This window comes from Notechis scutatus, chromosome 5, assembly GCF_049901735.1.
Source record: "Notechis scutatus isolate UNSWTSFEM ecotype Mainland chromosome 5, rNotScu1.2, whole genome shotgun sequence".
In the NCBI taxonomy this organism is placed as follows: domain Eukaryota; kingdom Metazoa; phylum Chordata; class Lepidosauria; order Squamata; family Elapidae; genus Notechis; species Notechis scutatus.
The window spans coordinates 86,162,920-86,185,120 of NC_142013.1; the positions used below are offsets into that span (position 1 = coordinate 86,162,920).

A 22,201-nucleotide genomic window follows, 5' to 3' on the forward strand; every position below is an offset into this window, starting at 1 on the left:
CTGGGCAGCTGGGCGGGGCGGCAATTTGCTCCTCCCGCTTCTCCCTCCCTCTTTGAAAGACCGGGAGGGCTGTGCTTGGGGCGGGGGGGGATGTCCTCAGGAAGTCCTGATGGGACCCCTGGGCAGGGCCACCCGGCTCCCGAGCTGCTTTCCAGGGTCCCCTTGGGAAGAAAGGGTCCGTGGGCGGTGGAAGAAGGCGAGCGCCTCCTCCCGCCCCTGTCCCGTCCCCGTCCCTCCTCTTGTCCCCTCCTCCTCCCCGCTTAAGAGAGAAAGATCTGCCTCCCCTGCACTGAGCTTCCACCGGGCGCCGCTCTCCCGCCAGCGCGCGCTTGACTTGGGAACCGGCCAAGCGACTTTAAAACCGAGCGGAGGCCAGAGATAGCAGGAATTACCCTCCACACACACACACACACACACACACACACACACACACACACAGAGAGTTGGCAGCTGTCCATCCCCACCCTTGAGTCCCGATGGCACGCACGCGGGGCTGTCACAAAGAAAGGGAGAGGAATTGAGTGCCAGCCTGAGAAAGGCGAAGCTGCCTCTCTAAAGCATTTGGTGGCTTTGTAAGTTTGGGGAAAGGGGTTGGGGTGTCAATCAAGAATTATATCCAGAATACCCCAAGTGTTACAACTTACCGTATTTGCCGGCGTATGAGACGACTTTTTGCCTTGAAAAGCATGCCTCAAGTGGGGGGTCGTCTTATACTGCGAGTATATAACAAAAACTATATTTTGAGTGGAAATGTTGGGGGCTCGTCTTATACGCCCAGTCGTCTTATACGCCGGCAAATACGGTATATATATATATATATATATATATATATATATATATATATATATATATATATATATATCCTATTCTCTCTTGCATTTAATCATAGCACACTCATACTTTGACAAATGGGACATGTTTATGTCATCATTAACTACAGTAGTATAAAGCTAGCATTCTCCTTTTATTCTGACACCATCCAAGGACAACTTCAAGATGTGTGCAATCTGTTATGCTTTGCCACTCATTATCTGGGAGACAAAATCAGGTGACCTGCTGAATGAATGGGTGATGAAGATTTGGAGACTATAGGAAGTCCAGACACACCACCTCTCTTCCTATCCATTTTTCTATTTCCAATGTTCTTGTCACACTTGTTACTTCTCCCCACTGTATTCTTCAAATAACTTCTATTAATGCCTCTAACAAGGAAGAGAAGAGCAGAAGACAGCAAAATTCCACTATTGGAAGGAGAAAGGAAATGCCTATGCTTATTTATAATTTCTCTGTATTTTTTTAGTTTTCACTCCTACGGACAACCTCAAAGAGCCACTTGCCAGCAGCTACTCAGTTTCAGTTCTGTGCTGCTAGAAGATCTACAATAGCTACAGAAGTTGCACAATAGAGGCAGGATCTGTTTTCCACCTACCTAGGATTATTAATGCTCTTTTGTCTTCCTGTATCTTTATTTTATAGTATTTGAATCTTGGGAGAAAGCTAAATGGAGGGGAGTAAAGGGACAGATTAACTCGCTAAAAGAGAACAAGGACTCCTGTACTAAGAAGTTCCTCATAGTTGCTGATACTTAAAGTACCTTGCCTTTGAGTTGGAGTCAAGGCTGGAAGGGGAAAAAAGAGAAGTAAAATCTACCAGAACTGACACTGCAATTGTTTACATGTTTTCCTAATCTTTCTTCCTTTATTTTTAAAACTCAAGTTGAATGAGTTCCGGATACCAGCAGAAGGACTATATCAGTTGACCACGTGGATGAAGAAAAATAAAACCAAATTCAATACCTCTGAAAGCACCAGCTTGGGGAAGACAGTCCAACCTTTCTGGCACACTAGAGTATATTAAGACATTCCATAGGATAGCCATGTTAAAGTAAAACATATATTTAAAGGATTATTAGAATGCAGGGATTTAAAACCCAGAACTAACTGCAAAAATTTTAGGAAAAAATGGAATCAATCAAGAAAAACAAGAAAACGTTAGCTGGACAACTAAAGTTCATCTCTGCAGAAGGCTGTCTTTTCAGTGGCTATTACTGAATATCGCTTAGAAGAGGGCTTCCATGGATAACCAAATGAGACCAGTAGGTCCATCTGGGAAACATTTCTTTTTCAGCTTCTGACCCAAGCTACTAATAAGCAGCTCCTCCAAACTGAATGGGTCCTATCCTGAGCAGCTGACAAAGTACTGACCACTTGGGCAAGGCTGTTTTAATGCATGGGCCTGATGGGCACTTGCCCATGGGCCCCACAAGCATAGGGGCTCCATACTAATCTGTGTATGTTCCCCCTTCCATGCACCTTGTATCATATAAATACAGCAACATATTTATTTCATTTTACTGCATTTTTAAATTAATACTAACATGCAAATATATGTTTAATTTTATCGACTAGTTACATTTTTATTCCTGTGAGTAGTTGTTGTAGGGGCCCCAGTACACTGCTTTGCCCGGGCCCATAATGCTGTTAAGACGGCCCTGCACTTGGGTTCATATTTGCCAAACTCATCCTATGGCTGTCTTTTGTTTTAACTAGCATTTCTGATCCAATCTTCAAAGGTGTAATAGATTGCAATTATCTGTGGGCAATTAATCACAGTCTGCCTAATTCATGTCAGAATAAGAAAGTTTGGTCAATATGAAGAAAACATAGAGAGATTAGTCTGGTTCATGCTTCCAATGGCAAGCAAATATAATCTTAGAAGAGAGGAGCTCATGTGTGGGAGATGGGAGTTTGTGAAGCTCACTGAAATTCTGACAGCCCATCAGTTCATTATGACACTGCAGCCTAGAGGAACACAGATAAACTATGTCACTGGGTGGCTTTTTGTAGCTGAATATAATAAAACCATAATTCACTGGGAAGCCAATACCCTTTCACTGGATAGGTCAGGCAAACATGATCACATTAGAGAAATTCAACCTTCTCTTTTATGACTTGTAAATCAAATGCAGAAGTTGGTGTCTCCGAGTCTCCTGCCAAATCAGAATGTCCTAGAAGCAGCCATTGGAAACAAATTCATCTTGCTATAAAGGCAGTGGTCTGAATAATACTTGACTCTTAATTTAGCCGTTGGCAAATGTTTACAATTAGATGAAGCCTTATTTTGCCATCATGGTGAAATCCCTTGTTCTCACTTTATGTCAGGCTCAGCAAGATTAGGAGAAAAGTAACAGGACATAAGCAAAAGCAAATATTGAGGTGATTTACATTACAGGTAGTCCTCAAGTTACAACCACAATTGGGATCAAATTTCTGTTGCTAAGCAAGACCATTGTTAAGTGGAATCACTGCAGTTGTTAAGTGAATCCTGTAATTGTTAGGCAAATACACCTCCCCTCTTTGCTTGTCAGATGCTGGCTGAAAAGGTCACAAATGGCAATCACCACAGCCTCAAAAATGATGTTGCTGCAATCATTATAAATATAAATACATGCCAGTTGCCAAGCACTTGAATTTTGATCACAAGACTATAGGGATAAAGTGATGGCTGTAAGTGTGAGGACTGGTCATAAGTCACTTTTTTCAGTGCCGTTGAAACTTCAAAAAGTCACTAAACAAATGGTTGTAAGTCAAAGACTAGCTTTACCTGCCAAGGATGAAGCATTTCCTAAAGCTTGTGCAGGAAGCAAAATCCACCATGCATAGAAGGATGGTAGGAAATAGACAGATCAGTATCAAGCAAAGGATGGGCAGACTCAACTCAGAAGACAATCCTGTAGATAACTACAACATTTTTCCATGTAGGGGGCACCAGATCATGATCTCAAGACATGGATATGATGGGGTTTTTTTTTTTTTTGAATGAAAACAATTTCATGTGCAGCCTACATATAAAACTTGCTTGTCAACTCAAAACCTATGGGGCAGGAAATATTACATAGAGTATGTAACATTGCATGACAACTCATTTAAAATAAACCTCTATGGCGCTACACAGACAAGTCCAGGGCCCAGATTCAGTACCCTCAAATGAACAACAATAAGCTCTATGGGCTCAAATGCCTGAAATTGTTCTACCATTTTATGGTCATTAATCAGAAACCAGTGCTCTCAACAAAGCTAGATGCAAATAACTTGAATTGTCATCTGTAAGATTATTATTGTTGAACATATACCCACTGTGAAAATACCAGACCAAAAAGTCTCCTCTTAATATTGCAGAATAGAAATTCAACCCTGTCAATGTTCATATCTGTTTGCCATTTTAATGTAAATTTAATTAAAATACTGGGTAGGGCGATGTTGGAGTGTTGGTATGCAGATCATGGTGGACTGTAATTATATACTGTACACTTGATTTCTGATCAAAGGGTATGATCACCACTCTTTGCCTGCATTAGTAATAACTAACAATCAAATTATGGAACTAAGCTGATATATCTCAATTATTTATTTCTTCACTGGTTGACAGGCAAGTTTATGTGCTCAATGCCAGAAGTCTTTGGATTCTAGCAGCACAGAAATAAATATAAATACTACAATGACATGTTCTGTTTTTTTAAATCCTATCTCCCACAAGATGGCACTTTATGCTCTTGTTTTAGGGAAAATGCAGCCTGATGTTGCAGGCAGCTGGTCCCCAGCTATAAAAAGAAGGGGGAGGAGGACAACACAGAGCTTACATCAGTTTTATCCATGCTTCTCTAGAAGAGCTTAAAAATCTGCATACGGTCAACATGGCACAAGTTAATCCCGATTACACTGCACTGTCCCCACCACCATAGGAAAAAAAATCAACTATGGTCAGAGTTACTAATTGTAGTATGGAATATCAAACAAAGTATGGAAGTATGCTTCTCCAATGACTATTTGAAAGCCACTGCATGTTTGAAGCTGAAAGGACAGAATGCCAACATTTCTGAAAGAAGGCACTTCTCACAGTAACTCTGTCAGTCACTTATAAATAGTTGTTGAACAAGAATACTACCGTGCTTTAGTCAATATCACTACCAACAAGTATTCTTCTGTGCTGGATCTTGCTCTTAAGAGTTCTATTGTTCTGCATTTGTGATAAGTGTATATTGTGTAGATGATGTTTTATCAAAGAGATCTTAAGTTTGTGTCAGAGTCTTCCTGGAAACTAACTCAAAGGCTCATTTGAAATCTACAAACTATAGAAATAAGATTGACTTAGATTTATGGGTGTATTTTCCTACCAACTAATGTAATACCAAACGTTGTTGATCATCCAGCTCTAAAGCCACTCTGATTATTTGCCAGGATGCTTTATAAATCCAACCAGCATGCTATTTCCAATACAAATACTAGCTACTTCTGTTTAAGAGACTGATTTATGAACTTTCTTCTCCTTAAAGGTGAGGATTATAATGTGCCAAATCCCAGTTTTAAGAATGCAAGTAGACCTGTAAATGTAAGTTGAAACTAATATTGGACCTCCCCAGTCCATTTTATTCTAAAGTGAACTCAAGTCATAGACTCCTAGACAAATGTCTTCCCATCCCTTAGCTCAGTGGTGACCAACTGGTGGGCTGGGGACCACTGGTGGTCCATGAGAAAATTTTGGTGGTCCGTAGAGAAATGACCCCTCCCCCAAACACTACCCCCCAAAGCAATTAATCCAGGCTGCATGGGAACACATGGCCCGCCCACCTGCTGGCCCCCACCCTTCGGCTGAGTGCAAACCTTACCTTGAGTAGAGCCACATGAGCTGGAACTGGAAGTAAGACCAATGGCAGGGGAGAGAAATCCGATCGGGGGTGGCTTGCTGACATTGGTGGGAAAGTCGGTCGCATATTCCAGAGCTGCAGTAGTTATAAGACTGTCCCTTTGGTCATCCCAGAGCAGCTGCTCCTCCAGTCCATGGCAGGCCGGTGCACCCGGGTGGAGAAGCTGCTGCTCCGGGATGACCAAAGGGCCAGTCGTTTGACTACTGCAGCTCTGGAATATGGGACCGACTTTCCCACCGATGTCAGCAAGCCACCATCAGTCAAAATTCATATTAGTGATCCACGGGATTTAAAATTATGAGTTTGGTGGTCCCTGAGGTCCAAAAGGTTGGCGACCCCTGCTTTAGCTAGTTGAGGTCTTGGGACAATGATGCCAAAACTTTTGGGCTTGGTGTGTCAAAAAAATTAAAAATGCCTAACTTGACTCTGCAGCTGGATGGGAGAACAAATTTACATATTAATTTATTTTTAAAAATACAATCAGATTATGTGTATGATACCCAGGATCTGCTGCATGTCGCTTACATTCAGACAGTGTTCTCTTTCTGAAGCTGCTCTGAGCCACATGAGGACTTTGTTCTTGAAGTGTTTCAGAGAATGCTCTGAAAATCTGCAAAATTACACCCTGTTCTTGCACAATTTTCAGAGGCTCTGGGGGCTGTGTGAAAGCATGATTCCCAGAGGCCCTGTGAGAGCATGCTCTATTCTTGCATGGCCTCTGCAGTGTCTGAAAGTAGCATGAGAGTGGGGCATGCATGCTTTTGAGAATAATGTATTTTGCTATGTCACCAAAATTGTTGTGGTACATCACCTTTGACATAAGCGTCTTAGATTCATCATCACTGTCTTAGGATGACCCTAAAACTAAGACAGAAGACCATTGAGATAAGGACACCATGTGTACATTTCTCTGACATTAAGATCATGGAAGTGATCTTCTCAAGCTGTCGGGATAAGGCATCCTGCTCAGAATATCTCAGGATTCAGCAGCATTGAAGTTAGTCTCCAGAAAATTGCAGCATTTCTTTCTCACACTGTGGTTATCATTTGCTACCAAATGGCTTGTGTAAAATATTCTGTTTTAGGAATGTTCTTCCAACGGAACATGTTGATACAACCATTCTGGAAATGGTTAGTTAGTTAATTCATCCTCAGTCATGGAAGCTACCTGGTCCTAAACTCAACCAGTCCAGCCCTACCTTACAGGGTTGCTCTTGTGGCACACATAGGAGAAAGAAAACATTGTGTACATTGCCTCAAACTGTGAGTGAATACATGAAGTTGGTTGAAGATAAGAAACGACCTTCACTTAGCTCAAAGTTTCTGCATGGAAATTGACTGCTAAGCAATTCATATTATGTGGTTCAGCAATTAAGTTTCTTGTAAAAGCACAACATCACATCTTGTTGGATAACTAAGGGTGTTTGCCTCTTTTGGGAGGGTGAAGAAGGAGGGAGAGAAGCAGCTTTTCAGCCAAGTTCCTCATGAACCCTCATCTAGCTAAAATAACAGCCCAGTTGTATTTGTTGCTTTTCCTACTCTGTTCTCACTTTCTTCTAATTTGTTAATACTGTTCCGTGGGAGACATTTATTGTGAAAACTAAACTCAGGGTGAGCGCAGGAATTTCTGAAAATTGGAAACCGAATGGGAAGCACAATCAGCCATAAAATGACTGTTAAGCTTAAGACTCACAACATGAGAAAGACTGTTCCTGGAAGATATTTAAGAAACACCACAAAATGAATTCCAAACCAAAGAAAATTGATAAGCATCCAAAAATGCAACACTCCTTGAATACCAAGGGAAAAGTTTGTTTCTCTTGCCTATTATATTTATTTAATAAATAGTATTAGTTGCTAACCTGGGACACTGACAACTTTCTATCTTCAAGGGAAGTGAAGGAAAAGAAATTGGAATAGAAATAGAGAATGGAAAAGATGAAGCAGCCAGTAGCTGGTCAGAATGCTGTACAGATTTGTCCTTGATTGCAAAAAAGAAAAAGAAAAGCTTGCTTGCTGCCCACACAGAAATAACTATTTTTGCATGGCTGTAAGATGCCAAAAGAAAGCCAGAGGAATTAAAAGCCTTTATGGAAAAAAGATCTCTAGCTCTGAAAAGGATAGCAAGACAACTAGTGTGGCATATAAGATAAAAGCAATATTTATGTTGACAATGATATTACATCTCTTTGTTATGAATAAACAAATTCAAGTGAAATAACTGTGAAAATACAGTAGGTCTCCCTATTCTTCATGGCTTTAAGAGACTAATACTGTCTTTTCAACAATTGGGGCTGTGCCTCAAATGCTCTTAAGATTCAGACAGTTTCTACCTGATTTTCTGATCTTTCACATCATGACAAACTCTGTTAAGTTAGCTGGGTTTGCCCTTTGCTAAACCTTGGGAAGAATGCCAGATGGAACAGGAGTGGGAAATACTAATACCCCCACTTGCATAGGCTGCTGCCCCATGTAATAAGAATGAATAACCTCCAAGACTTTCAAGGAGAAAAAAGTGACCTATTACAGACCCTTTTCATCCTTTTCAAAACATAAATATAATAAGCAACCTTGATGATATTAAGTCCAAATTAGAAACAGTGGTCTCAGCGACCAATTCATGAAATAATATTTTACCTTTATAATCGGGAGATGATTCATGTGTGCTAAATAATAAGCCTCAGCATCATTTTTCATGTCATTGGGATACATCCAGACTAGGAAAATGGTCATCCAAAGAATGAATGATATGGAACATTAGATTAAGGAAACAAGTTGTCCCAGAATAACAGAATTTGGGTTATCCAATGGAAACCAGCAAATTATTGACTTTCTTATTTTTCCCTAAAGAAAACGTTCTTTAAAACTAGATTAGCATCATTTCCTTTGCAGTGCTGCAAGAGTGGTATGCTAAAATTCATTAACTGAGCATATCTGTTCATGTAGTATTGAGATAAAAACGATCACCCATGTTTTTACTAAATTATACATTTTACACGATCATTCCAGCTAATCCTATTTTACCCATTTTGTGCAGACATGCTGGAAGATCAGAGAATCACCTTGCAAAGTTTCCTTCAAAAGATCTGAAACCTTCTAGCGTGTGGTCAGTAGATTTTAGTTGCTGCAATGGAAAGAAGGAAACAATTGATCCAGGGGTGATTTAAAAAAAATCTTTTACAGATCAATAATGCTGAAGTTATCATAGATTAATATTGCTGGAAGAAATATCCTTCTGGGTTCAGTTCCAAGTGGGAAGAAAGACACTGGAAACATGGAGACTGCTTGGAAAGATGGTTTAATGGTGGACAGGACCCCATTGAGATCCCGGGCAAAAAAAAAGAGCACATGGGTGAGAGAGGGAGAGAGATTTATATCCTCTGTTGGGCTTTGAACTTGCTTCTTGTTCTTGTGGCAAGAAATGTATCCTGATTGGTTGTCAGACTCCCGTGAGGCCATGCAGGGGTAATTTTGTAGGTTGTCTTGAGTCCCAAGCTTGGTTGAATCTTGCTGGGTGATGTAATGAAGGGGCTTTGGGTAATTCCTATTATGGCTTAATGGCTTGGATCTGAGTGAGGGCTAATCCAGTGGTGGGATTCAATTTTTTTTTACTACCGGTTCTGTGGGCGTGGCTTAGTGGGCATGGCAGGGGAAGGATACTGTAAAATGGACAGTCAGAGGTGGGATTTGCCGGTTCTCCAAACTACTCAAAATTTCCACTACCAGTTCTCCAGAACTGGTTAGAACCTGCTGAATCCCACCTCTGGGCTAATCCCATCACCCTGGAGCTAAATGTCTTATAGATAAGATGCCTCAGTCCCTCTGGGGCTATTAACAAAGGTGGGGGCTGCTTTCCAAGAGCATGTTTCTCCTTTTCTCATCCAGGGAGGTATAATATTCTGCCCTTTTAATATTTCCTATATTTCATTCTTCTAGGAGAGAGGTGGGGTGGTAACTTTCTACAATATTATACTGCTAAGATTCTATTAGTGTTAGGAACTATCTTGTAATGGTTTTTGTTTCATTCTGCTTTTGTTTTATGTAGTCTTAATATTTCTATTTGTCTCTTTCTGTACTTTTTGTATTTTTGAGCATTGACCAAATAAAAATTACCTGTACTTCTCTTTCTCTATGCATAATTTTCAGCCTGCAGTTATCCCAGAGCTTAGCACAAGGGGGCAGTAGTCAATCAGACTGTGCCAAAGATCTTGACATTTCATTTTATGGCACGGACAAGAATCCATTTCTGGATCAGTTCTGTAGTGGAACATTAAAGTGGAGCATCATTCACTGCCCACAAATTAGCTATTTAAAAGTGTAGTTTATCTTGATGAAAATTATAATCTTTGTGGAAAGCCTAAATATAGTTTGAAATATTGATGGATACAGGATTGAGCAAATGATATATTTCAAAAAAGTTTTTTTTCCATATTGCAGGAAGATGAGGTATCCCTATATTTTGATACTAGGCAGAACACCTAAAGGGATACAGGAGTTTTCATTTTCTCCCCCCTACCCACCAAAGAAGCACAATATATGCTAATTACAACAAAGCAATTTGATGCCACCATACTTCTTATATGGAATTTAATTAAGCCTGGCCCTCAGTTTTACCATATACAAGGCCATTCCTCATGCATATCTGGGGAACCATGCAGGTGAGCCATTGTGTACATCAGGTCTCTGTGTCAAAGTGCTTTTAAACATGGTTGAGGCTAGGGTATGACTCATTTCAATTCTGGGTGAAAACTGTTATTTCCTATACAAGGGCAATCCACTAACCCTTGATAACCATAAACATGGGCAATTAAGGATAAATTGCTGCACCAATTTCTCTCCTGAAGTGCCACTGACCTTGAGCTTCAATCAACCTAGTGCCATGTTTGTATAAAAAATTCCAAAATAAATTGCAAATTGAATGAGGAAGAATACCCAAACACATTAAATAGTTTACAACCGGCTAGTTAATCAACTTACTATACTTAAAGATTGAAGTTTCCATGCTTTCCCATTCAAATTCAATACCTTCAGCAGTTCCTGAGAGCAGATTTCATCCTTGGTATGCAGAAAATATTAGGCCCTTGTGATGTTGGAGCAGCAACTTTGCTGTGTTTTATTATATAGAGGGGGGACTTTTTATAGAACATAAATACCTGTAATAACAATGCCTCAGCAATGTTTTACTTATTCAATCAAAAAAGATATTATGTCCTTCATCTTTGCTTTAGCCAAGTCACTACCAAATTTCTATAGCCAAACTTTTTGTAAAAGCAGAACTCACTAGCTGCTAATATCTGACTAAGATTTGGTGGTGATTGTCTCTTTCCTACGTATATCTATGTAGCCAAATTCTCTATATCTGACTCTATTGTTCCCTATCTTATGTTACTTTTTGTATCCATATACTTCTAGATCTGTTACTATTAATACTTGTAATATTGATCAGTGTGTAATTTAAAAAAATTGGTTTATTATTATGCAAGATACCTTTGCAATCAACCAGCCTAATATACCTAACGTGCTGAAACGATAAAGTTGCACTAGCAATCTATTTTCTTTCCCTTTGGTATGGAAGGGGGCAATGAAATTCATGTTCTTCATGGCAGCAAGCAGGGTCAGAACCCAATTAGGGCATATCCCTGATTATCTGCACTGGTTGGTTGGTTCAGAGGGAGAAGTGACTGGTTTGCTGGATGCACTATTTATAGGTATACAGAGTATATTATCTTCTTTTGTACAAGGGCAATGTAAATCGCTCTCCATCCTCTAGGGATATTTTTTCCACTCAAACCTCCCTTATGGGACAATTTGGGTTGAGATAAAGTAATGGTCCAAAGTCAATTGGAAGAGTGCAGGTAACATGCGGGTAACGCTATGTAAACATTGCATTGGTTTAACACACTTAAGCACACATGCCCTGCATGCACAATTTCCATTCCGTTCTTCTCTTTCTCCAGAACATGCTTTCTTCTCCCACAGATCCATGCAGCCAGGAGCAGCGGGTTGCTTTTGCCCTGCAACTTTGCCTTTTCCGACATCTTCTTTTTATAACTAGGGCCTGTCCTGTTCTGAATGACCTGTCAGAACTACTGCTCTGGACCCATCCAATTGATCCAAAAGTGCAGCCCCTTAAAAACTTGGGGAGCAACCACAGGGATTTAAAACAAGCTTGCCTTGCACACTGCCCCCCACAGCCCTGCGATCTTCCTTCCCACCGCCAATCACGCACTGGCCCCGCAGCACCATTGTTTCTGCCCACCACCCAATTGGATGGGGGCTATTTGTTCTGTGCAGAAAAATGCCCGTGACAAACAGTCCCTGGGTAAATGGGCAGGGAGAAAGGGCGGGAGGCAGAGGGCCAGGGGGCCATTGGCAGTGGACAATGGCTGGGGGAAGGCCAACGGAGAAGGAAAGCTGGCTTTGAATCAGCTGAGATGGGTGGTAAATGGCATGGCCAAGGATCAGTGCCTAAATGTCCCATTGCACTCAGGACAGTGGAAGAAGACTGCAGTCAGCTGAGAGCAGTTGGGGGTGGGTGGGAGGAAGGTGACAGGTGAAGATGGCTCCAGAATTCAGGGTAGCTTAAGTGGCAGAGATGGAGGGGGAGATAAGTGGGTGGGGGAAGCTGAAGTGGAAGAAAGTGTGGCAAGGTAGCAAAAATGGAAGTTGTGATGACCGCAATAGAACTACTGGAATGGCTGTTGCTAAATGGTGTGATCCATTGGCCATGTTTCGGCCAATGACCGCTTCTTTATTGACAGAAATTCCACCACCATAACTGAGTCTAGTCACATTGCTGCTGGTCATCCCCTTCTTTCCTTCCACTTTCCCCGGCATCGTAGCCATTTCCAGAGATCTGGTTTTAGCATCATGCATCTCAAGTAGGGAAACATGAGGCTGGTTATGTGTGTCTTGACTGAGAACTTTGGGTGGAGTTGTTCAATGATCCATCAGTTCGTTTTCTTGGCTGTATATTGTTTAGTAAAAATAGAACATGATGGTTGAGCTGCAGAATGTTTTTAAGCCCCTTGACTTAGAAGCACTAGAAGTAGCAAAGTCCCCAAATGGCTCTTCAAAAGCGGAACCAATAGTTTGGAATTCACATCTATGTGTCACAAGAATACCTAAAAAATGTGCGATTCAAAACTGCAGGTATATTTAAAGCATGTATTCTTTACTCACAAACTCTCAGACCACCTTAAGATGCTAATAGTACAATTAAAACAGTATGAACATTGTTATTGAAATCAGTCATAGTATATTTTCTCTCTCGTGTGGTATGTGTGCGCGCGCTTGTGCATGTACACATATATGTAGTTTTATAGAAGGTGAAGAGCAATGGTAATAGAAATGTCTGTATTAGGTGTCTCAATTCTAGTAGTAAAACCTCCCTGTAGAGGACCTTCTGCAAATAGACACTACAGCTTTCCTCTCAGTGATCATACAATTTCAACATCGAGGAACCCATATACCAAAGACAACTTCACACAACTTTTTAGTCTGGTTTGCTTTTAAGTCACCATAATGGTCCTAGCTTTTGAAAATGAAAGTTAAGTGGTGATGTGCTAGATAAAGTGGCTTTATTAAAGATGAGTTATGGATCTTGGGCTCAAAACATATTCTCCATCTCCTGAATGTTGGCCATCCAGATCCTGGAAGGCCACCGTAAGACAACAAATTTGAATGATAAATGCCACTGGAGGTCCAACCATTTTTTCTCTGGATTGAAGTCAGGCTTCCCATGAGCAACCTAGCTGGACAAATCTGTCAGCCTGAGTAAGGCTGCATGCGGCCTTTTCTAACTTCCCAAATAATTGCCTACGCCTTGTGAGATTTTTCTCATTTTCTCCATATTTTTGCTATATTTTAGCAAAATTATATGAGAATTGGTTAAAAAAAGCTTAGCATATTTCAGTGAGATTTGGAATGGACACTTCAAAAGACTTGCTATTTGCTTTGGTTTAGAGTATTATACAAACCTAGCCACTGCAATTTGTTACTCATGGCTTGTGGCTTAATATAATGCATGAACCTAGACATTTGTTATTTATTTATAAGCCACGGCTTTTAATTTGTATGAACCACTTCTATTACAAAGGGTATATCTAATCAAATTAACAATAGAGTAAGGAAAAATCTGGACACTTCTTAGCATACTGTATAATAATGCCCTTAGCTGGATCCATTTTTTAATTCTGTAGCATTAAATGAAGCAAATATTGAACAAGCTTTTTGAAACTAGTTATTTTAGCTATTTTAAAAAATCTTTCTCGTATAATTTCTCCTATAACCTTCATATGAAAATTTGGCTGTCCTTTGTGTCACTAGTGAAGTCAAGGGCAACAAATGAAATGTAAACAGTATGTTCAGATACAGGACAAAGTACAACAAAGAAATATTACATAGAAAACATTTCCCAAGGGCCACTGAAAATTTCCTTGTACATGCAGAGCTAGATATTTCTTAAGTAAGCAACTGATATAATAATCTTACATGAGACCGAAAAAAAAAAAAAGGAAATTAGGGTCTTAAGTTGAATGTGCAATACTGAATTAGTAATTATCTTGAATATAGGCTAATATTTGAAAATACCAAGGTCAAGTAAAAGACAATAAATGTACAGATTTCAAATTATTTTTACAATGGAAAAACATGAACTAACGTATATGCAAATGTTTCTTGTGGACCAATATAAGAATATTCCACAAATATTTTTCATGATTTCACCATCACAATAAATAATAATTGCAGGATTAAAGTACAATAAATAGCATACAATATCTCATTACACACAATATCAATATACCTCATTACACTCTGCGAAAAGCAGAGACTTCTGAAAATCAAATTTCAATAAAAAAATAGAGAACTAAACACACTGTCTTATCCAGAAATTCCAGGTTTTATTATGGTTGTCAAGATGCTCTTTTGTGAGCTGCCCAGGATTATGGTTCATAATAAATAAAATACCCAGAATATTTGATCTTTATAAACATAATACTGGAATAAAAAATACTGGAATAAAATAATACTGGAATGTTTTAAAAAATGGCTATGGTGAATTCATTTCCATTCTGATAAAATGGTGCTGGAGATGTTTTTCTTCCATTCTACTTAAGTCATCTGAGTGCCCTCTTTGACCATGATGACAAAAAACTGACTGCATAGTTTCAGCCCATTTGAAGTGGGAAATGGTAGTTATTTTAAAAAAATCCCAATTCTCTTCAGAAAACTCTATGATAGGGCTCTATTCACTTTCCAGCTCTCATCTCTCAGATATTAAAGTTGTTTGTCATTAAAAGAATGGGCACTCTCACCTTACATAGGTTTTGTAATACAGTGGAATACCCTAAAATAATGACCTTTCTTTAAAAAAAATCACAGCATGTATTCCAAGAGGCGGAATAATTTTATTCATGTGTTTGTTATTAAATTTCAATGCAGCCCATCTCACCAATCAACTATTTTTGACTAGTTAAAACTGGAACAGCATTTATCCACTAAGCATGAGTCCTGACTATCAGAAAATGTAAGTTGCCATCAAGTTCTGCTAGATTAATCGTCACATCCAGGTTGCTTTCTTTCAAAAAAGATGGAAGTAATATAGATTTCTCCTAGGATGTTCCCCATCCTATCCCCAAGTCCTAGTCTGGTCTACATGCCTGAAGATCCTCTCCTTAAGACAAATGAACTGCAGTTATATTTGACCATTCTGCAAAAAGAAATATTTTGAATAATTATTTTTTCCTAACTCTGTCCATTTGGTTGCCCTTGTTTGTACTTTACTGGACCTGGTTCCCATCACAAAAATATCAAAGCATGACGAGACAACGGATTTCTTCTACACCTGGCTTGCCACAAGCCTGAGTTTTGGGGATTGGTTGTTTTGGAGTTGCCTGGTCCAAGGTCACCCAGGTCTGTGCCTCAGAGGGGACAAGAATCTGGATTTTCTCACACAACCCAGCACTTTACCCCACTACACCATGCTGGGTTGCAGTGAATTTGAACAAACATTTTAAATGATTTTATCTTTAATATGTCTGCTAATCATGTATACTCAATTGCTCATCAGATACATTTAAATAAGATATTAAGCATAATACTATGCATGTCTGATCAAAATTAAGCGCTATTGGGTATAGCAAACATATTTTAATACTAGGGTTTTACTTGTTTTGGCTAGCTATACAGTATAACTTTACAGTTCTTCAGACATGTTCATGTTTAAGGCTTCAACATGTCTATGCTCAAAAAGACAGTGCCAGCAGAATACCACTTGTTCAATCATGTTAGTTAAAAATCAAATACAATTTGTCTGCTGCTGAGGAGTTACAAATTGTACTTGGAATGTTCTAGAGAAGTTTCCACTTGAATGTGTGTTGACAGGAACACTTTAAAACTACGTACATACAATGTATGCAGCTTATCAAGGGAAGCTGTTAATATTGTATGTTTTGATAACACCTATTGTGTTGAAAGTATCACAAGTACTGAAAAATAAGTAACATCAAGCGAAAAGAACATTTGATGGCTATTAGCTTTCAATTAACCAATAAAATGCTTATCAAATTACTTTTTTTAAAAAAAGTGATTGTGGGCAGGTATGTGCTGTTATCAACTTTTGCTGGTGGTGGATGTAATCTGTATGACCTTCAGAGGAAAAAGGTATAAAACAAAAATAGGTTTGCCAAATCCTTGTGTACCAGTGGAAGAGTTTGGTTTTTGCAGCTCCTAAATCTCAAGGTGGAAAATGGCAGCTTTACATGAAAAGAAGACCTGCAGCCAAAGAATGGAAAATTTCCAACGTTTTGTATGGAATCCAGACACAGGACAGTTAATGGGAAGAACTTTGATTAACTGGGGTATGTGGCAACAAACATTTTTTTAAAGTCTGATTTTAGAACTTTTGGAACTTGTAAGGCCAAAAATTAGTACTGAAAGCTGCTTTACAGAATATTGAAGTCAGTTACCCAAATATTATTAGTATTACTTATGGTAACTATTAAAGAATAATTCTGAGTCCATGCTAGCATTCCAATAAAGAGCAATAGAATTGGGATGGTTCCAATGTCTCCTCAATCAGACTGGCTTTTAAATCTAATTTAGATTATAAAAGCATTGAAATTATGTTGCAAGGGCCAAGGTGAGGACCCACTGTATCCTCAGCTGTCTTACTGGGTTTCCAGTTGCTCTCTTTATCTCAGAAATTACCAGGCTGATTTATGCTCATTCTCAAAAATTCTTTATGGCCCCAAATACCCACAGAAACTAGACAACTGCTTTCTTGGAGATGAAGACAACTGGCTTTGAAAAACTTGAATGAATGAAACAGTACTCTAAAAGGGCTCAGAGTACAAAGAAACATATCACATTTTTTCTTTGGTCGATTTGGAAATATGTACTAGGAACGCAAGGAGTGTGCATGTGTGCACGTGCATATGTAGGGAAAAGCTAGTTAAGAATGTGTGAAAGTTAGAATGGATGATCTAAACTCAAATATAGTTTGCATAGTATTAAAATATTTTTGTGCTTGCTTCTGGTTGCTTAGAGCTGTCCTTTTGACTTCCAATTAGTCCAATTTCTTTTTTACACCTTATTCACCAATATATTATTCCTTAAGGAGACATTTAATTGGTTTGAGAAGCCTCAGCAGGCTATTTGATAATGTATCATGTGTATAAACTTTTATGCATCTGTTACTTGTAGAATTTCTTTCCCCTCTTTAGAATTCAACAGCTGTCACATTTTAAAATGTATTAATTTCCAAAATAAGGATTAACTAATAAACTTGATCAAACTATAGCTTGAAATTTGGAGATTTTCAAAACTTAAAAAGTGTTGAAAGGAACTGAACACTTTCAATTATACAGCATGGTTCTGATCACCCCATTTGGTCATCAGGGTGAAGTAGCCCTGATGTTCTAGCATCCACATCCTTTCCACTCTCATTTAGCTGCAGGAATTCCAGTGCTGAGAGCATTTTGAGCAGTAAAATTTCAGTATCTTGATATGTAGTAATTTGTTTGAATTAAATTATTGAGCCAGTTTAATGCACATGCTTTTATTTTTAAAGTCTATTTTTATTTATTTCTTACAGTATGGATTAGTCTTTATTATGTTGCATTCTATGTGGTATTGACTGGACTATTCACACTTTCTATCTATTCTTTAATGAAGACAATTAATCCTTATACACCAGACTATCAAGATCGATTAAAATCACCAGGTATTTTTTTATTCTCATTTTGTTATTAAACCCATATAATCCAAAATTATTTTATAAACTTATCAAAATTTATGGGAAAACACTATGAAACAGAATTTAAAATTGTTCTTCAAACTATTGTCAACTGATGGTTAAAATCTGATAGATCCAACTCGATCTCAAATAATTTTGCTTCCGAGCAGAAATGTATATAAAAGTTCCATCAAGTAACTTGTATAAGTACTGTTTATCAAAAGTATTTACTCTTCATTCTAGAATGGTTGTAACAGGAATAAATAGACCACACTGTAGAACAAGGGTCTTCAAACTTGCCAAGTTTAAGACTTGTGAACTTCAACTCCCAGAATTCCCGAGTTAACATGACTGGAGGAGGAATTCTGAGAGTTGAAGTCCACAAGTCTTAGAGCTGTCAAATTTGAAGACCCCTGCTGTAGAATAATAAAACCAACACCTTAAATGCAGGGAGGGGGGGGAGAAACAAGCAAAAAGCTGCATTTTTACCACTTTGATCAATGTATGAGTTGTTTGGCATTAAAAAAAAGTTGCAAATAATGAATTTTACAAAATGAAAGTTAATGCTATCATATGTAGTGAGGGGTAAAGTATAATTAAATAAACAATTGCGTTTTTTATTAAACTTTAAGCCTTATATTCCTTAAGACTACTTTGCTCAAAGAAAAAATACCAGTAGCAGGTTTACGGCAAAATACATGCAATTTGAGAATATCGATTTCTTGGCATCTAAAGACTGCTAAAATATATTTTGCATTTAAATTTTACTTTATGCTAGATTTTGTGAAAAAGACTTGATAAATAAGCTGTAATTTTTATATTTTTCTTCTTCTATTTTTGATTTATCATTAAAGGAGTGACATTACGACCAAATGTATATGGAGAAAAAGGAATGGAAATTTATTATAACATTTCTCAGAACTCCTCCTATGCTGCTTATGTTGGGATACTTAAGAAATTTCTTTCAGGTAAACGTGGAACAGTGGTAGGCAAATAATTTAGGACTGTGTAGAAGTTCTATTGAAAAATGAAATATTACAGAGAAAAGGAAAACAGAAACATGAAAATGAAATACAGGTTAAATTGAATTCCAATTAACAAAGTATTTGATGCTAAAACTTTATCAAATATTCCTACTAAAAAACGGAACAGAATATTAGGTCTTCATCTTTTGACATAGTGGCACTTTGGTAGAGAAAACAATTTTGACTACCCAAAAAAGAGTAAACAATTGCAATTGAAAGAATTACTGAAGATTTAAAAAATTATTCTTTTGTAAACCAGAAAATCAATTTTCAGCTTGCATTTTACTATAGTTTATGATCATATATTATCTGTAAGTGAAAAATCAACTTTGTGTTATAGCTTCATCATAAGTTCTATGCACATTGGGTCATTTCAGGAGGAAAACATGTGTCATATGAGCATGAGTGCTCAATTTAAAAATTGACTTCTTCTGCCTACACAGATTTCTTTATCAAAGTGCACGGCAGAGGAAAAACACTATATTTTTTAGTTATTCTGTGTACATTGAAAAAATCCCACTACTTTTCCTTTTATTTGTCCTAAACAGATGGGATTACTCTGAAATTTTGTATTTGTCTTGGGCTCATATTCCACAATTGTTCACAAAATAAAAAGCTACCAGTAGAATAAAAATGTACAATTCAACAATAATAAACAAGTATCAGCATATTAGTGTAACATTCTATAATCTGGAAATATTGTGATTATGATTACTATGCTAGGCAAGGAATACCAATTGTAATCCCAGACGTCTGGAGCACAGAATTTGGAAAGCTGCAATGGAGTATAATGTAAACAATACTGCAATGGAGTATAATGTATAAACTATCTTTAACCAGCATTTTCAAAGTTTCCCTTCACGAAAGTGGCTTACCACATCAAATTTACTGCAAGGAAGATCCATAACATAAGAGTTCACTTCTCCAATATACAGTTCCTTTGAGCTAATTTAAGAGGCATCTCATTTTGGCTAGAGTGATATGAGAAGCAATTGATTATGATGTAGCACCATACAAACCAGATTATTATGGCTTGCTTAGAATTACACTTGAGTCTGTCCATTTTGATTTAGTTGGGACCCAAGAAATACTTGGCAGCTGTTTCCAATCTGACTTACCTTTCCCATCTGGCAAGACGTAATTAGGCCACTGTTGCATAAAATAACTGAAATGTATAAAAAGTTACAGAAGCTTAGGAAACATTACAAGGCAAGAACAAGCACTTTTTGAATTATATAAAGTACGTATTATTTCTTTCTACCTGCAATAGAAAATGTTTATTTTTCTTCTACTTTCTCACTTTAGCATACAATGAAACTATGCAAGAAGACAATGAAAACTGTAGTCAGGAAAATTATTACCACCAAAAGACATTTGATGCTCCAAATAATGAAAAACACTCTTGTAAATTTACAAGAGATATGCTTGAAAACTGCTCTGGTTTGACGGATACCAAATTTGGTTTTCCTGAAGGAAGGCCATGCTTAATAATAAAGATGAACAGAGTAAGTATAATACCAGATGTGAAAAGCATAATTTAACACCAATTTAATAGGAAAGAAAATTTTGCTGACAGATGCTTTATTATTTTCTGCACTATGTTCTGCAAAGGGTTACAAAAATATTGTTAGAACATAAACCTGCAAATGAGGGAAGATTGAATATGCTCAATTTTAATAATTAATTATCCTGACACCCAAATTTTGTATTTGACAAATTCTGGAGTCAGATACATAGAAAAAGCAAAGTACTAAGATCAGTTGCAGCAGTCACAAAAGGATGCCTTACAAAAAGCTTCTGTTTTGGTAGACATAAACATTTAATTTCTACAGCCACCTAATGCCTACATTTGGTTTATTAACATTAACTTATGAAACTCTTAATAAGGAAATTATATTGCAGATTATCAATTTTCTTCCTGGCAATGGGACTGCCCCTAAAGTGAACTGCACAACTACCGTAAGTATGTATTGTAATATTCAAATCTTTTAGGCATCACACATTTTTCATCTTCTGCCTTTGCTCCGTATTTTTCACCCATCTGCTTTCCCCTCAAGGACGTTTCAATGGTTATTTTGAAACCTTTCATGCTCCTCCACAAAATTAGTAAAATAATGCAATCTCAATTAATAACCACATACTTAAATTGTTAAGTAAAACAAATCTTGCCCCCTGAGGTTTGCAGAAATTGTACGATGACATGTATTATGCAGATTTCACTGATACACTATTAAGACGTTCACTTTTAAATGATTAAACTTCCAAATAAGACCAATTAAACTCACACATTTAAGGGAAAATATGACTATACTGCTATATGGTATATTTACATACTATGTGATAATATACATTGAGTCTCAGTTATCTGATAGCAGCACTAATACTTATCCTATTTATGATCTGCTGAAGGATGACAGCTCATTTGAAGTAGCATATTATCCGCCAAATGGAACTTTTAGCCTTCACTACTTCCCTTACTATGGACTCAAGGCACAGGTATGCTTCCCCCCTCTTCATTTTTTTTTGTTTTGATAGGATTGTTGCATATATTTTACCTTTATTAACATTTGTCATATGTATTTCCATCTCAGCCTAGCTACACTAATCCACTGGTAGCAGTGAAACTTCTCAACTTTACGTACAACAAAATACTACACATAGTATGCAGAGTAGTTGGCGTTGGAATTACTTCAAATAACCCACATGATCCATATGAAGGAAAAGCAGAATTCAAACTTCGGATACAAAATTAATCAAAGTTTATAAAAACTGCATTGAGAATTTGTGTGCTATGTAGCTTTGTATGATTATTTGTATGATTTCAATTTGAAGTGTACAGTTTATAGCAAAATTAGTCACAACTTTAATAATCAATTGTATAAAGTTTCTTTTCATTATCTAGTATGCTTAATCAGAAATGTTAATTGGATTTTTCCACACCGGAGAATACCAAATATATACTTGGTTTACTACAAGTTTGGCAATGGGATAGGATTCCACTGAAATATGTGCAAAGTTATAATAATACACAACTATTTATATATTGAAAAATATTAAACATAATAAATTACCTCTGGAATGATATTTATAATAAATTGGGCAGGAAGAAAAACACTGCTTTGCATCCTAACATATTTAAAGGTGAAAATAAGAACTATTGTATGAAAGAAACATATAAACAAAAGCTTGTGAATCAAATATAGCTCCTGAGCCTCTTTGTGACCCTAGAAACTC

The 22,201-nt window shown here is 37.5% G+C and overlaps 2 protein-coding genes across 2 annotated transcripts in view; one reads left to right on the top strand and one right to left on the bottom strand.

Moving 5' to 3' along the window:
- Positions 1-20,257, bottom strand: part of TMEM255B (transmembrane protein 255B) — a 78,316-nt gene extending 58,059 nt beyond the window's left edge. Inside the window, exon 1 of the mRNA XM_087967243.1 lies at positions 20,086-20,257. Within this exon, the coding sequence (XP_087823369.1) occupies positions 20,086-20,125 (40 nt within the window). The 5' untranslated portion in view covers positions 20,126-20,257. The remainder of the gene's footprint in view (positions 1-20,085) is intronic.
- On the top strand, positions 16,455-21,720 carry ATP4B (ATPase H+/K+ transporting subunit beta). The gene is made up of 7 exons (XM_026666741.2): positions 16,455-16,566; positions 17,802-17,930; positions 18,797-18,910; positions 20,273-20,472; positions 20,870-20,926; positions 21,377-21,463; positions 21,559-21,720. Exons 1-7 carry the CDS (start codon positions 16,455-16,457, stop codon positions 21,718-21,720), a joined length of 861 nt encoding a protein of 286 aa, XP_026522526.1.
- Positions 21,721-22,201: the final 481 nt, after the last annotated feature.